The sequence below is a fragment of the Zootoca vivipara genome, chromosome Z (genome assembly GCF_963506605.1).
Source record: "Zootoca vivipara chromosome Z, rZooViv1.1, whole genome shotgun sequence".
Classification (NCBI taxonomy): domain Eukaryota; kingdom Metazoa; phylum Chordata; class Lepidosauria; order Squamata; family Lacertidae; genus Zootoca; species Zootoca vivipara.
In genome coordinates, this window is record NC_083294.1 from 22,862,274 (window position 1) to 22,879,083 (window position 16,810).

A 16,810-nucleotide genomic window follows, 5' to 3' on the forward strand; every position below is an offset into this window, starting at 1 on the left:
CCATGAAGCCTTTAGCAAACCCGCTCCCCACTTACCCTCATACTTTATTCCAACTAAGCCTAAGTACAGATAACTATACCCCCTTTTATACCCAGTAGATGGCTGTAATCTATGGAAGAGTCTTTCTTGAAAGTTCCAAAGATCTCAGAAGCCCACTCTGTAGTAATTCAGCAGGGCTTTTAGTATGGCTGCTCCTGTTCTGTGGAACAGCATTCCTGTTGAGATATGACACCTGCACTTTCTGGAAGCAACTGAAGATATTTTTGTTCCCATAGGCTTCCCCAGCTGGATAAATGGGTCTTTACCATGAGTCTTTACTTGTTACAGGTTTTCAATTTTAAACTGATTTCAATTATTTGTAAATTGACTTGTCACCTATTCTTCCCATTCACCCCTGCTTCCATTTCTCTAGGTGGGAGCCTCTAGAGTCTGACCCATTCTCCCACACAATGGGCACAGATAGCACTATATAAAACTGCACTTACCTTTTTGGCAAGCATCCAGGTGAGGTAGGTTGCCATGGGTCAAATCATGACGAAGGTTCACAATCCAGACTGGGAGGTTTAGCTATGAAAGAGAACCAAATGGTCATTAACATCACAGGGGCAAGGAAGGGGTAAGACCTCTCTCACATTTGCTGGAGACGAATACTATCTGTGTCATCATTCTCCAACTGCCTGTGTGTGTGTGATGTCTGTAGCCTGCAGAGACTTAATTCTCTGTAACCTTCCTACCTCTTTTGCTAGACGTCTCAGTGGAATGACGACCGTTTTCTGCTTCCGCTCTGTGATGAGGTTCACAAACCTGCACATGAAAGAAAAAATTACCCAATACACAACTGATACACAACTGATTCTAGTTTTTCATGATACATTTGTCTGAAAAAATTGTTTCCAGGAATGCAGTCAAAATATAAAACTGGAATAAATCTTTATTTTGTTTTCCTGAACTAAACCTGAACTATTGTTTGAAAGTGTCCACTGAACGTGAATCCACAAAAAATGAATAAATAGAAGTTCAGTCAATAATATCTGATGTGGTATTGTCAAGGTGCTGTTGCGGCTACTCTTGAGTAACAACATCTGAGTCTGCTCTGTCTTTAAAAGTTTTACCGTGCATAGTATTTACAGTGCAAAGTTGGCAAAGAACATGACCTCTCAGTCACTCGCAGAATCCGGGAGCGGATGCCTCCTGTTACGTGTCCAGCATAAGAGCTTGGGAACCCCAAAACGCCGCCCCGACCTTATGTTTCAGCGCACGCCTTAAATCAGGCAACGGAAGCGGCTGCCTGCTCCCCTCCACCTGCTGCTCAGGGCGGTGCAAGGGCTCTCCTACATCGCTGAGCCTTAACTGCTCCATCCCACTAACTTCCTCATCTCCCCCACCTGACCCGCTAGTGCTGCTCTCACTGGTCGAGGTGCTGGTGTGGAGGATGGGCGGAGGTCCCCTGACAAGTATCATCAGATTTAATCAGCATGAGCACAATGTACATGTCTCTGACTGTAAGATTAAAATTAACATTTCAAATTTATTACATACTTAGAATTCTTTTAGACCTATCAGCTCGCTCTGCCCCACAACACTAATCAAAATATTACTTAAATACTTAAGTTTGATTTCAAACTACACCCACAGAATATCTGACTGGTAATTTCTTAATAGACTAATAAAGGACCATCTTCATATATGAGGATCAGACTGAATCAAAGGCATTGTGCATTGCCCTTTATACAATCACCTAGGAACATATTGCTCTATTTATTTCAGAATTTTCTAGAAGACCAGTCATATAATTCCAAAATTTGATGGTTGCTAGATGATGCAAACAGGTTTGTTGCCTATAGAGCAGCTTCATATGTGCTAGCACGAGAGAAAGTTGTGGGTGACTCCCCCCCCCAACAGTGTCAGCTGCCAAAAGAATTATTTAATCTAAATTAATTGGGAACCTTATATTTTACTTTTTTTCTAATCTGCAGTTCTAAAAATGTGAAATGCCTTAAATCAGGGGTGGCCAACTCCCAAGAGACTGCGATCTACTCACCCAGTTAAAAACTGGCAGTGATCTACCCCCTTTTGGGGGGGTTCAGGGCAAAGTTGTTGAGCTTTCCTTAGGAAGGAAAGCCCTGGTTTTTTTTTGGGGGGGGGTGCAGGGCTTTTTTTTAGGGGAGCCAAAGTTGTTTAGCTTCTTTGGGGGGAGCCAGTGATCTACCACAGATGTCCAGTGATCTACTGGTAGATCACGATCTACCTGTTGGACGTGTCTGCCTTAAATCAATCATCTTGGATTGTCTGGTTTTGCTTTTATTATTTAAATCGAATTGAATGGCTGTATTCAAGTTCTCACATGCAAGCTAGAACTAAACCTGTTGGTTCCTATGTGTCAGCTCAGTTATTAAACCTTTATTCACCTTAACTGAAATCAAAACAGAATTTCAGTTGTGGGTAAACCTGAGCTGGAGTCAACACCCAAGAACTTAATGGTTGGAATTTTAGTGTATACTGCAACTATGAATTATATATAGACTGAAAAAGCTATAAAAGTATGACAGCTTTCTCCAAAAAGAGCCTAATCTCTTCCTGCTTGGCACTAGGGGTGTGGAATTATTGACTAGCACAAACACCCTTCCCAGCCTTCCAATCTTCCTTCCTCTGTCTACCCATTCTTACCTCACAAGAGCTAGACCATACGTAAGGACCAGTTCATGGGATTTCAGAACACCAGAGGCATCTAGAAGTTTACAACGAATCAGATCCGCAGTGCACTCCACAGCTAATGGCATCCTATGCCCATACCTTGGTTTAAAGAGTGAAACACAGTTGTTAGGATTGTCTCCATTCTGAAGACAAAAAGCATATACTTACCTCCTAGAGCAGTAGTTTTCAAACTTTGAGTTTAAGAGAACCCCTTCCTCAAGTAGACCTGTGAACTCCTTGAACCGTGGAAAAGTGGCATACAAATAAAATTATGTATGTTAAGTACAGTGGTACCTCGACTTACGAATTTAATCCATTCCGAATGCACATTTGTATGTAGAAAAATTTGTAAGTCGAATCGCGGTTTCTCATAGGAGTGCATTGGAAATGAATTAATTCGTTCCGGAGCCTAGAAAAAAGCCCCAAAGCAGCGGGAAAAACGGCCGCAGCGGTCTCGCACCACAGAGCAGGGAGCGCAGCGGTGGCGAGGGCAATGATCCGGCAGGAGGCCGGCAGGGCAGTGGCGGTGAAGAGGGCCGGATGAAAGGCTCCCTCGAAGAAACAGGAAGCGCGGTGGCGCGGCAGGCGAAAACCGGAGGGCTGAGATGCGACCGCTGATCAGCTGTTCTGCGGCTTTAAAGCGGTCTCCCTCAGCAAAGCCGGCAGAGCAGCGGCGGCAAGGGCAACGATCCTCTCGCCGCCCGGTTTCTTTTTGTTTTCCAATGCATTTCTTATCAATAAAAAATTTAGTGAGGTGCAACAATTTTTTATTCTGAAAGTGTGGCCCAGAGAAAATGTTTGAGAACCACTGATCTAAATTCAAGAGAAAAACCAAGAGCTTGGGACTGAGAAAAGAATAGGTTCTGCTAAGCAGAGAAGGAAAGGACAGAGGAGAGGACAGAGGTCTTCACCCCTAGCAATCATAGGATAGAGCAGAGCTTTCCAAACTGTGTGTCACGACACATTAGTGTGTCAGTTGCCGTTTGTAGATGTACCATGTGAATGCTCCCCGCACTTCTCCCGGGTCTGAAAGGGGATAGTTTAACCTTCAGTTTGCTGAATTACTGTGTGGCGAAATGATGCATGTCTAAAAAGTGTGTCACCAACATGTAAAGTTTGGAAAGCTCTGGGATAGAGTATCTATAACAGGCATCCCCAGACTTCGGCCCTCCAGATGCTTTGGACTACAATTCCCATCATCCCTGACCACTGGTCCTGTTAGCTAGGGATCATGGGAGTTGTAGGTCAAAACATCTGGAGGGCCGCAGTTTGGGGATGCCTGCTCTATAACCTTTTCACATTCCCTCTTACCTGCTTTTCCAAGCAGATATTCGGTCCAACGCATCCTGTTGTATCTCACGGTCCCCACAATATAGGCCCACCATCACTTGGTCCCATTCAGCTTTGCTCTCCCAAGCCACGACACTCTGCGGTCTCTTCCGCCAAGACACCTGCTTCCATCCTGGGGTTGTGCTACTGGGACCACTAGCCATGCTGCGGCTTCACTCTTCAACAACCTCCACAGATCCAACACTATAAAATCTAAGGATAAAACAAAACTTTTGTGAGCTGAAACACACCAAAGTCCATGTCTCATATGTGTTCTCAAACTGCCAAGTGCTGTCCCTACGTCCCACACAAGTTCAAAACTCAGCATGGACAAAACTGGCATTTACTCAACTTCCCAGTAGGCAGCTGTGCTGCTCTGTAGCAGCATAAACAAAAGAACATCTTGAAGCACCTTTAACACAATCAAATTCTTTAGCCTATACTTGATGCTGTTTTCCTGCATTTCTGTGGCGGTCCTATATCCATTTATCTATCTGTCTAACCATACACACATAAAGAAACATACAGTACCTTTTTGTGTGATGCATAAATATAAAAAGAGACATTTTAAAATATTCATACAGCTCTGGATCCTGGTAAGATCCTGTTAATAACTAAAATCATACACTGATGACAATTACTAACAGTTTTGCATGCGCTCTCTATAAATATATCACACGCACACTTACACTCAAGTCTCTGCTGCTTTTGCTGCTTTTACTCAGTAGCAATTCATACCTTCACATTATACATACATTACACAAAATATGTAATATTTCAGATGTATATACTTAAACATATACACTAACACACATAAAGTTTATAAATTAGGATCACTATATTTAGTAGCATTGTGATCCTAATTTATAAACATTATGTGTTAGTGTATATGTTTAAGTAGATAGTACCGTAGTACCGGTATTTATGTGATTCTATGTTGTTTTAAACTGTATTGAGTTGAACTACTGTAAGGCCGCCGCCAGCACATGGAACAATAATTCCTACGAATATATTCATATATTATATTTTCAGACGTACATACAACACACGCGCGCGCACGCACACTGTGTGACGAGCACGTGTAGGGAGGTATTCCATATACACATAGGATGCAAAACCACCACTTAAGTCCCCACCGACGTTCTCTGCGCCCTGTTTGAGAAGGGTGTGTGTGAGGCACCTGTAACCACTCCACCCGCCCCCCACGTCCACCTTATGCTGAGCAGACCCGCCGCACACTTATATCCTGCGCCGAGGGGACCTGCTGAAGAGAAGCGAGGCTCCCCAGCTCGTCCAAAGTCAAGAAGAGGATAGTAGGCCGACTGACGGGAAAAGAAAACGAGCGGGAGACAAAGCGAGACCAATTACAGCGGCAGGGGCGGGGCGAAGGAAGCGAGGGAGCAATCTGACTGGGTGCGCGTCGCCCCCTGCGACACGGAAGCGGATATGTGGGAGAAGGCATAGGCGGCAAGACTGTCCCCGGCGGCTGAGCTTCCGGGGCTTTCCAGGCTTGGTGTTTGTGGTTGCCGGTCTTCACCTGGGCGGAAGTGACGGTTGCCAATAGCAACGGCAAGGGATTCCAGGGTTTTAAGGGCAGCTGCGGTTGGGCGGAAGCCTCTATGCTTTCCTCAGGCGGGGGCGCAAGCGCACAAGCGTACCATGCTCGCGTGAAAGGCGTCAGTGAGGTGACTCAGGTTGGGAAGAGATATAAGCATCTTACGATTTTATTTAGGCTTCATCCATTTTTTCAGCCAGGCTGGTGTACCTGGCTCTCCCCGTTCCCGATTTATATCCCCACGACAACCCTGTAAGGTAAGTCAGGCCGAGAGGCAGTAGCTGAGTGTGGCAATATGAAACCCTGGTCTCCTCCAGGCCCAACCACTAGGCCAAACTGCCTCCCACAGCCCTGTTAAACATTCAGCAAAAGTTTTTGAGGAAAGAACAACCCCTCACGCTCTCCACACACAACTTTTCACACAAAATGAGATCCAGGTTCCAATGCCTCCCTTTCAGCTTTTATTTGTGGGGAAGTCGTGCCAGGGGATCTACTGCAGCTGCTGTTGCTACACCAGATCCTTGAACCCCTCCATTGTTTTCAACAGTCCCCTCTCAGCCCTGCCCACACTCTGTGGGCAATAATTTCCCTGATCCATAAGAATGAAACCTGCTTTATACAAATGAATACCCCAAATGCCTATTGAGACCAAGAACTCAGATTGTTTAGTGTGGCAGCACCTACACTTTGGAACACTCTGCCTGTTGGGACCAAGTAGGCACCTTATTGTACCCATCCTTGAAGGGCCCTGGGTGACAGCAGGTCTGGGTAAATGTCCCCTCAAAATTTGACAGTGAATAAAAAAATCTGCTGACTTCCTGTTCAGTTGTTGTTTACTCTGGCTCAGCTTCTGGGTTGAAGATGCATCTTTAAACATGCCCATGCTTACAGACTCCAGTACTCTCTGGGATTTTACAACAGCTAGGACTGGCAATCCTGCCAAGGCTCTTGTCTCACTATGAAACAGCGAGATTCAGAGGGACATGGAAATGATCTCTCCTGAGTAGTTTCTCTGCTACTGTGGAGCACATTCAGTTCCCTGATATACATGATATGAAGCAGGCAGGCGGGATGACAGAGTATAGGTGGTGGAAGTCCCACTGCAAACATATCCAAACACATTCAATCATGCCTACTCTGTGGCTGTGAAAACACAAAGAGGGCCTACTCCATTGCTTCCAAGTCACCATCAAGAAATCAGCTGGTGGAGTTTTTCAGGGTGGTCAGCAGGCTGTTGGCACCTATATCAGTGGAGTGGGCCCAGGACACTTCAGAGACCTGTGAGTTGCTTGCTAGGCACTTTGAGGGCAAGGTTTATTCATCTCCATAGTGAGCTAGATGCTGTGATGGATGTATTCCCAATATAGGTTTCAAGCACTCCATCAAGCCATGTTTTGTGGGATCAGTTTCAGCTTTTGCAGCCAGACGATGTTGGCAGGATGATTGTGAATACGTACCCAACAACGTGTCATTTAGACCCTTGCCCTTCATGAGGGGGTGATGTTGCTCACGTAGAAGGAGGTGATAGTTCAACCACTCCTGGGGGGGGGGGGAACCCGCCCTAGACCAGATGGCATTTAACAACTACTGCTCTGTCGTAGATACCACTTTTGGGGACAAGGAATTTAGGGAGCCATTATGATGCAACTGCAGGCGTTCCTGGAGGAAACAATATGTAGACACATTTCAATCTGGATTCAGACCCGGATTTGGGATTGAATCTGCTTTGGCCAACCTGGTGAATGACAACTATTGGGAGAGGGAGAATATGACCCTGTAGCTCTAACGAGATCTCTCATTGGCTTTTGATACCTTTAACATTGTATCCTCCTGAACCATCTATGAGACATGGGTGTAGAGAAGGGATGTTACTCAGGAGAGTCTCTCCCATGCCATTCCTGGCCCCACTGCTGCACAACAGCCCTGCAGTGCCTTCCTGTTGTTGTTGTTTTTTTTAAAAAAAAAGCAGTTCAGCTGCTTTAAAATAAATTGAAAAGAATAATTGCAAACTGAACACCCCACCTGCTCCACCTTTCCCCAACCTAAAGGCATAGTTAATATGTCATATAAGCACTGAAGTGGAGAGAGGCTGAATGTTACTAATATCAGTAAGAAGGAAAATATTAATGCAACCATATATTATGGAATACAACAAGCGCAGTGCCCTTCTACCACATTTTAGGTCACAGCCTCAGAAAAGGGAGGAAATGACCAATTAACATTTAAACCTAGGCATCCTGGACCAATCCTCACACCTCCAACCAAACCCTTGAAATTTCCTTAGAGTTTAAAGTCAGTTCCCCAGTTCCTTGCTTCTCCCTGAGAATAGAGTAAATTACTGTGTTTGACCTCCAATAGCATGGTTCCCAGTAGCAGCAGCAGCAGCACTTTTTAAAGACTTTTACAGCATTTAATGTTTAAAATATTTTCATTTTTTTTTCTTTCATAACACTTCTCTGATTGCCACAACAACACGTATACTTTCAGGCCCTTTTTGTTGCTCTATATTTTCTTCCAGTGCTTTGAGGCCTAGTGAAGAGGAACAGAACCAATGCATACCACACGTATGCAAAAACAAAACTGAAACCTTTTTCTTTTCTGGTGACAACAGCACCTTCTAAAGGAAGAAATGTATCTTGTTCTTGCATTGGAGAGTTCAGTTTGTAACCTAGGACTTGCTTGTCCTCACAGAAATTAGAATAATCTGGTACCATACATATTTTTTTAAAATGATTTATAAAATATTTGAACCCATTATCTTAAAATGTGTTATTCATCATGTTAAAATAAAACATTTCCATAATCTATCCCCCGCATTTTTCCAGTGTTTCGGAAAAAACAAAAAAGGCTTCAGGAAAAAAATGGAAAAAACCCCGTTCCCCCCCGCCCCAATTTTTTTCGCTTTTTTTCCTGGCCTTTACATCTCTAGGCCCAGGCCACAAATGCCAAGTTCTGGAAGGCTTTTGATCTCAATAATCTTGATTTTTGCTATTCCAAGGCTTGGCCCTTCCTGAAAAGATCTTGCATAAGCAAAAGTGCCCAGGGGCAAAAGTGATCAAGATCCCTTCTTTGCCATTTGGTCTCATTTTATTTTTTTTTATATACAAACACAGCGACTCAGGAATGTCAGGTACCACAGATCTATGCCATAGCTGCCAAGTTATCCCTTTTTTACAGGGATTTTCCCTTATGCTGAATAGGCTTCCTCGCGAGAAAAGGGAAAACTTGGCAGCTATGATCTATGCAAGTGTCCTAATTTATTACATCCCAATGTTGTTTATTTCTTTGAAATGGACTGGGACCATGGAACCCTTTGGTAATTACAGACAATACATCCTTTCCCCCTCAGTATGCTTTATTATTGAGGGACCCAGGTGGCGCTGTGGTTAAACCACTGAGCCTAGGGCTTGCTGATCAGAAGGTCGGCGGTTCGAATCCCTGTGGCGGGGTGAGCTCCCGTTGCTTGGTCCCAGCTCCTGCCAACCTAGCAGTTCGAAAGCACATCAAAATGCAAGTAGATAAATAGGAACCGCTACAGCGGGAAGGTAAACGGCGTTTCCATGTGCTGCTCTGGTTCGCCAGAAGCGGCTTTGTCATGCTGGCCACATGACCTGGAAGCTGTACGCTGGCTCCCTCGGCCAATAATGCGAGATGAGTGCGCAACCCCAGAGTCGGTCACGACTAGACCTAATGGTCAGGGGTCCCTTTACCTTTATGCTTTATTATTAGCTTAGTAAATCACAGCTGCATTCTATATTTCTTTATTGACAAGTGTGACATCTAATCTTTGTTTTTAAAAAACCAATCTTTTATTTCTTTTTTCTGTATTTGTCTCTTGCTAATGAAAATTCTTTGAACAAAGATTGAATTTTGAATTGTTGTAACCCACCCTGGATAGGCTGGTAAAAGTGTGGTAACAAATTTTATCACCACCCTTGAATTTTTCTTTTCAAAGGTAAAAGTCATGTCTATTTCTCCTTCCCACTTTTGCTTCAGGCCCCAACCACTGCTGCCATGCATGTAGGTGGTTGTGCCATGCAGCCTGCAGACTGAAAAAGGTTTCCCACATGTGTTCTAACTGGAGAGGCAAGGAATTGGACCTAGAACTTTTCACATGCAAAACATGTGCATTAACCCTGCCCCCTCCCTGACCTTTTCACCAGAAAACCATGTAATTTCTTTCACAGTACCAGCAATCCAGGGGATGCAGAACTCTGAGAGACTTTCATAACTGCATGCCACTCTGCTGCAGAGGGATATTTGCTCTGATGGCAGCAATTGTTTATGATCCTTTTGGTCAGAGAGGGCTGCTTGACTTGAACCTGTTATTGTGCACGTTTCGAAAACAGGAACACCTGATCAGCTGTGTCAGAGAGTGTCCCAAAAGGTGGGTTCAGAAGATAGTTAAGTACAATTAAATTCAATTTGTCTCTAAATCTTATTTAGGCAGGCACGGCTCTGTGAGAGAGATTACAGCTAATGTTTATTTGCCAGCCAGGGAAAGTTTTTTTGTTTTTTGTTTACAAGCCCAAGAGGCTGCAAAATCGAGAAATGCCTCCTAACAAATTAATTAGCCAGTAAGTATCCTTCAGCTTTTTGTAGGTAACACATTAGACGTGGGGAGGACAAAGGAGGTGGCTTCTCTATAGCAGAATCCCTTTTTCCTTCTGATTCTTTGGAGACAATGACAGCAGCACACAGGTTCCTTGGGCGTGAATGTCGTTTGCTGCCAGCATTGGCCAAGGCCAATTAAGGATGATCAAAAGCTCCTTCCTAAAAATTCTAGCCTCCAGCTTGTTCATAATCAAATTAAACCATAAAAACTGCATTTAGCAGTCGATTTTCTGGCCCTTTGAGGTGCTGTTGCTGGAGTTGGGCAGATGTAATGTTCCCAGTCCCTTTACCCTGGGTCAGAGATTGAGACTGCAATTTCTACAAGGTGGCAAACCATGAGCTCCTTGGAGAAAAGGTGGTGTGTAAATGCAAGTAATTATTATTATTATTTGCTTGCATAAAGCTTATGCAGAGTATGCCTGGTTTTATTGATCACATGTTCTGATTTGTTTGTCAGGAGGTTATATGACAGTGAGCATTCAGCCTGATTTGTTTGTGCTTTGTTTATACATCTTCCTGTTATTCATTCATACAATGATGCCAAGGTTGCAGGTTCGATCCCTGTATGGGACAGCTGCATATTCCTGCATTGGAGGGGTTTGGACTAGATAATCTTCTGGGTCCCTTCCAACTCTACAATTCTCTGATTCTATCATCCACACTTTCAGAGCATTTCCCTGTCTCTTTCCTAACTACAATTAGTCATGGTTTTTAAAAAGTGAATTTGTTGTGTTAGGATGAGAGAGACCTTTAATACATTTTAATTACACAAATCAAAATCTTCAGTATTCCTTTGAATCCCCCCTGCAAAATATTGACAGCTGACCTTAAATACAGAGAGCAAATAGAGCAAGTCCTATTAGTGGGACTTAATTCTCAGGAAACATGCAGGGGTTTGTGCTGGGCAAATATGTTGGCCATGTGTCTCTCTTTGCATTGGAAAAATCTCTCTTTGAAGGCATCCTACTTTTCATAATGAAAAGAAATCCCAACATTCCTGACCACTGGCCACACTCGCTAGGGCTGATGGGAATTGTAGCCCAACAGTGTCTCAAGGTCATCAGCATGGTACAGACAATACTGGCAAGATGGATAAGTGGCTTGACTCAGAAGTTTCCTATGTCCCTGTGCACATTGGACAATCTGCCCAATGAGGCGTTTTCAAGCATTATACCACCGCATGGAGCCTCCACCACATAACAAAATCAAGAACTTTGTGACATCTTAACATATCTTAACATAAACATTACATCTTAACATATACATTATGGCATAAGCCTCATATGACAAAGTGAAGTAGCCCTGTAGAAGCTTGTGTCATAACAAAATTTCTATGCCGTTGTTCTCTGTTGTTTATTCTGCAACCCACTCACATAGCCTGCCTCTTTGGAATTCGTTATGCAGACACATTTCCAGTATGGCTGTCATTGTGTTTGAATTGTAGCATTGTAGTCCATTCTGTTGTTCTTGAATTACACAAAATGCAGCCATCCCCCCCATCTGATTGAAATGCCAGGCCCCTCGCTGAATGATGATTTAATAAGTTCCATGAGCAATCCTGGCTGTCACAGCAAATTTCAGCAATGGAGTGGTGTGAATCAGCAATGGAGAAGCAAAACACACCAAAGAGCTTTAATTTCCAGGCCAGGTTCTCAGCCTTAGTTGCTGGAAGGATATTTCTTTTTCCTCCCACGATTTCTCCTTTCTGAAGAAGCTCAACATATATTGGCTATGTGGATGCAAAGTGAACACAACTAATAGGTTAACACCCTTCAGTTAAAAAGAAATGCTCATCAATAGTGCTTGTTTTTGTTTTTTAAGAAAGACAAATAAAAATTCCAGATTTTATTTTTTAATTTAAAAACAAGCACTTACAAAAACCGAGTAGCTTATGATTTAGCATTAAATAGGTTTGCGATATTTTGAAGAGCAAAAAGAGGACACATTTGCTGTGACAAATTTGTAGGTGGGCGGGGAAAAAAAAGAAAAATATTAGTAATAAGATAAAAGGTGTATTGAAATATTTAATAATGGTAATAAGAGATGTCAGTTAAAGAGTAGAAAGAGAAGGGGAGATATAAAAAGAAGAAGAGGATTTCCCCCTCTCCCCCCCCCCCAAGAAATGGAAGAAAAGGGAGGGAATGACTAAAAATACAAAAACCAAAAAAATAAAAAAATATGGATGAGGATGGTTACTGCTGCATCGAGAGGTTGGATCCATTACTGAGGCAGCATCCTTGAGGGCTCATGGCTTCCCCATGGGCGCTGGCATATTCAGTCTCCTCTGCACTCGTCCACCAAAATAATAATAATAATAATAATAATAATAGACCAAACCAAGCAACTGAAGGCAAAACAAAACAAATTACTGATGGGGGGGGGAGTCCAATCCGTGGTAGCAGTCAGCTGCGGTCCTGGGGGAAGCAGCACCAGGAGCCACTGCGTTCCCTCCCCAAAACCTCACTGGTCTCATCTTGCGGCCTCAACTTTCTTGCAGTGGGTTGGCTCTCTCCAGTAGCACAACCACCGCATCCTCGCCCACCTTCACAGACTACTGGGCTTGGAGCATGTTGGGGTGCTCCACCGTGCCACGCAGGAGCACCCTAGGGATGTGGTGATGCACAGTGGTAGCAGCCATTTGGTGGAGGAGGAGAGGCCACGGGTGCAGGTCTAGAGGGAGACCTGTGGTGCCCGTATAGGGTGCTGAGCAAAGGCCCCAATGGCAAAGGAATGGCGGGGGTGCAGAGCGGGAACCCTGCTTCTGCAGCCCTGTGTGGGGCTTCCAGTGCGCACTGCACAGCTGCAAAGCACACCGCTTACCTGGGTGTGCCCTGCTGGCCATTGTGCTCCTCAATGGCAGTGTCCTTCTGGAGTGGGGCTGGCCTCCCCTGCTGGCAAAGGGAGAAGATGACAATGAGGGCCATAAGGCTGCTGCCTCCACTGCTGAGTTTGGCCTGCTACCAAACCAAAAAACCCTGGACATTTCACCAAGTTTTAAAAATCCTCCTGGACAAAAATTTTACTCCTGAAAAAGAGGGTATGTCCAGTGAAAACCCGACATATGGCAACTCTACATTACATGACTAGGTCACATGCTCCTCCTTTCCACGCTCCTTGGAAGGAGGACTCCAATGGGTTAGGGAGGTCTATGCTGTAGTTGAGGCAACCTGACAGTAAGGGTCCTGGGGATGATCCAAGCATGGGGTTTTCCCCTCAACCCATTCTCCAACTCGCCCATCTCTGCAACCACAGCCGTGACCTCTGCCACCCTCGCCTCCCTTACTACAGCTGTTGGAGCTTTCCTTGACACTTCCATGGTGACTCATGTACCAGCTTCCGCAGTGCACTCAGACACTAGGAGGAGCCCTATCCAGAGGGGGATGCCCTGTCCAGCACTCAGGGGGCAGAGGCCCTCTCCCATCTATATGCAAGAGGCTCCTAAAGGAGTGAGAAGAGATGAATCCATCTACCAAGCATAGTGAGGGATTGCAGAAATGCTTGCTGCACTAAGTTGAGTCCGCCCTGTTCCTTTATATAGGATAGCAAGGGTATGTGTCATTGTCGGATCAAAGTCTAAGCCTTGGGAGCTAATTCACTTGCCTTTATGTAGCTGAACCTTGGATTAATTATGTGCATTCCCTGTTGTGCCTCAACCAGCAATTTGCATATGTATTGTAGGAATCTGGACATTAAAGCCAGGGGTCACCAACTAAGGCCCAGGGGCCGGATGCGGCCCAATCACCTTCTAAATCCGGCCCACGGACGGTCTGGGAATCAGCATGTTTTTACATGAGTAGAATGTGTTCTTTTATTTAAAATGCATTTCTGGATTATTTGTGGGGCCTGCCTGGTGTTTTTACATGAGTAGAATGTGTCCTTTTATTTAAAATGCATCTCTGGGTTATTTGTGGGGCATATGAATTCATTCATATTTTTTTTCAAAATATAGTCCGGTCCCCCACAAGGTCTGAGGGACAGTGGACCGGCCCCCTGCTGAAAAAGTTTGCTGACCCCTGCATTAAAGCCCTTGAAAAGAATCCTCCTTCAAGCTCTTGTTCTTCAGCAACTGGGAGCTAGGTGTCAGAGGCAGTTGCCAGGGTCAGGTAAGTAATTACTCACAAGGTGCCGGTGAAGTTAACTCTTTATTCAAAGAAACAAAACAGCTCAAGCCTAATGAGCCCAGTAACTTTCCACAGTGAAACAGTTGCAAGGACTGAAGGTCCCCACCTTCCCACAGTTCCCTAAATCTCCTTCCTAGGTCCTTTGCAAGCAACCTGAGGCTCCTTCTTCTTGTCTCTCTTTCATCCATCCTCTTCATTCCTCTTCATTCTCTGGGAGACCAGGATGGTTGCAGCTGGAGGGGGAGACCCTCTGGCTTCTTCAACAGCCTACCTAATCTCTGCCTTGTGTCCCCTCCCTCTTCCCTAGCCTCCGCTTCTGCCTCTGCTTTTGGATTGCTCTCTGACCCAGTCTCTTCCTGTTCACTAAACCCTGTTGCCTCTTCAGCTTCTGACACGTCCTCCCAATCTTTTCCCTCTGACCACTCATTGTCATCCCACCACCAATCCCCTGGCTTCCTCCCTTGTGGGTTACCCAGCTGGTGCCTCCCACCATGCTTCTGCATCCAGCCAGTCCATGGCCTTAGGATAGTAGCCTTTCCCCCACTTCATGTTTTAATCCATCTCCAATTCCCAAAGTGACAAAAAGCTCTAGGTGCCACATTGCATTGCACTTTAGAGTTACAGTGTCATTTTATTTTGTTATGCATTTTATTTTGTTTATTTGTTTTTATGAACAAAATTTGTACACTGCTGAATTGTAACTAATATCCCTAAGCTATGTGTATGTGTACAAGACATATCGGGAGTAAAGGCAGTCCTAAAAAGCAGAACAAACTGCAAGCGTGGGCAAGGCACAAGAGTGCATGGTTTGCCTTGCTATTCCCCACGTCAAACACTAGCAGGGCTGTGATGAGTGTGTGGCAGGGGGGGGGGAGTCTGACCCATGAGAGGGAGCAGCAGGGGCGTACCCAGGATCAAAACTAGGGGGCGGCAAGCCATGGTTGTTCAGGGGTGGGGCCAAGGCACGGGAGGGGAGGGGCCACGAAGTGGGAATGTGGGCGGGGCTACAGAGTCCAGGTGAAACTGACTCCGGGAAGAAGTTTCATCCTGGGCGCCACCCTGGGGGAGAATGCGTGTGTGCGGCGGTTTCTGTTCCCGAATGCCTCGGGCGTGCGGAGCCGCGGCGGGGCTGGGGAGGAGATAAGCTTGGCGAGGTGGAACATGGATGGATAGAGGAGGAAGCAGCGGCAGCAGTAGCAGCAGCGAGAGCGCCCGGGACTTTGAGGTCATCATGGCCAAAGAGCTGAGCCAAGCCAAGGTGCTGGACTTCCTCTGCCAGGCCAGGGGGAGCATGGCCAATTCCGCCTTGCTGAGCCACTTCAGGCTCTTCTTGGGGGTGTTGAATAAACTCAAGGGCTGTGTATGTGTGTGTGTTGAATCAAGTCAAGGGGTGTGTGTGTGTGTGTTTGATCTAGATGCTATACTCCTATTGATGCAGCCCAGAATTGCATTGGCTTTTTTAGCTGCTGCATCACACTGCTGACTCATGTCAAGTCTGTGGTCTACCAAGACTCCTAGGTCCTTTTCACATGTACTGCTCTCATGCCAGGTGTCACCCATCCTTTTAAATAATACCAACTGTGGCATCAAATAAAGGGGTGGGGGTGTTGAATAAACTCAAGGGCTGTGTATGTGTGTGTGTTGAATCATGTCAAGGTGTGTGTGTGTGTGTGTGTGTGTGTGTGTGTGTGTGTGTGTGTTTGATCTAGATCAGGCATCCCCAAACTTCGGCCCTCCAGATGTTTTGGACTACAATTCCCATCATCCCTGGCCATTGGTCCTGTTAGCTAGGGATCATGGGAGTTGTAGGCCAAAACATCTGGAGGGCCGCAGTTTGGGGATGCCTGATCTAGATGCTATACTCCTATTGATGCAGCCCAGAATTGCATTGGCTTTTTCAGCTGCTGCATCACACTGTTGACTCATGTCAAGTTTGTGGTCTACCAAGACTCCTAGATTCTTTTCACATGTACTGCTCTCATGCCAGGTGTCACCCATCCTTTTAAATAATACCAACTGTGGCATCAAATAAAGGGGTGGGGGTGTTGAATAAACTCAAGGGCTGTCTGTGTTTTTTTATTATTAAGGGTTTTCTTGGTTTACAAAGAAATGTGCAATGTCTCTCTTAGCATTTTTACAAATCACTTTCATTTGTTGAGACATTGGTGAGGAGAGGGGAAGGAAAGTAGATGGGGGGAGGGTGGGGTGGGGTGATAATGTTTCTATTTTGCTTAATAAGTAAAAACATCACTGTGTTGATGTGAAGTATGGGAAACTTTCCCACTGCCCTAATCAGCCCACCATCTTTTGAGCGCTCTCTCTCTCTCTATCTCAGACACACACACGAAGCTGAGGTGCAGAGCTCTGCTGGCAAGATCTTTTGAGAGAGAGATCTCTCTCACGTTAAAGCAGCTGAGCTGCAGAGCTCTGCCAGGACGCTTCCCCAATGCCCCAATCAGTGTGATCTTTTGAGAGATACAGTATTTGCAAACACTCC

At 45.2% G+C, this 16,810-nt stretch overlaps 1 protein-coding gene and 1 long non-coding RNA gene across 4 annotated transcripts in view; one reads left to right on the forward strand and one right to left on the reverse strand.

The window, feature by feature from the left end:
* Positions 1-5,388, reverse strand: part of LAS1L (LAS1 like ribosome biogenesis factor) — a 37,669-nt gene extending 32,281 nt beyond the window's left edge. For 2 of the 3 annotated variants that reach the window (XM_060270552.1, XM_035113575.2), the window contains exons 1-5: positions 5,236-5,388; positions 4,006-4,236; positions 2,668-2,793; positions 735-804; positions 486-567 (exon numbers count right to left, since the gene is read on the reverse strand). In XM_060270552.1, the coding sequence (XP_060126535.1) occupies positions 486-567; positions 735-804; positions 2,668-2,793; positions 4,006-4,187 (460 nt within the window). In that variant the 5' untranslated portion in view covers positions 4,188-4,236; positions 5,236-5,388. The remainder of the gene's footprint in view (positions 1-485; positions 568-734; positions 805-2,667; positions 2,794-4,005; positions 4,237-5,235) is intronic. The other variant, XM_035113576.2, reaches the window with a different exon arrangement.
* A 4,046-nt stretch (positions 5,389-9,434) lies between these two features.
* The window catches only part of LOC132591513 (uncharacterized), a 37,764-nt gene continuing 30,388 nt past the window's right edge, over positions 9,435-16,810 (forward strand). Inside the window, exons 1-2 of the long non-coding RNA XR_009557012.1 lie at positions 9,435-9,965; positions 14,142-14,295. This is a non-coding gene — a long non-coding RNA (uncharacterized LOC132591513). The remainder of the gene's footprint in view (positions 9,966-14,141; positions 14,296-16,810) is intronic.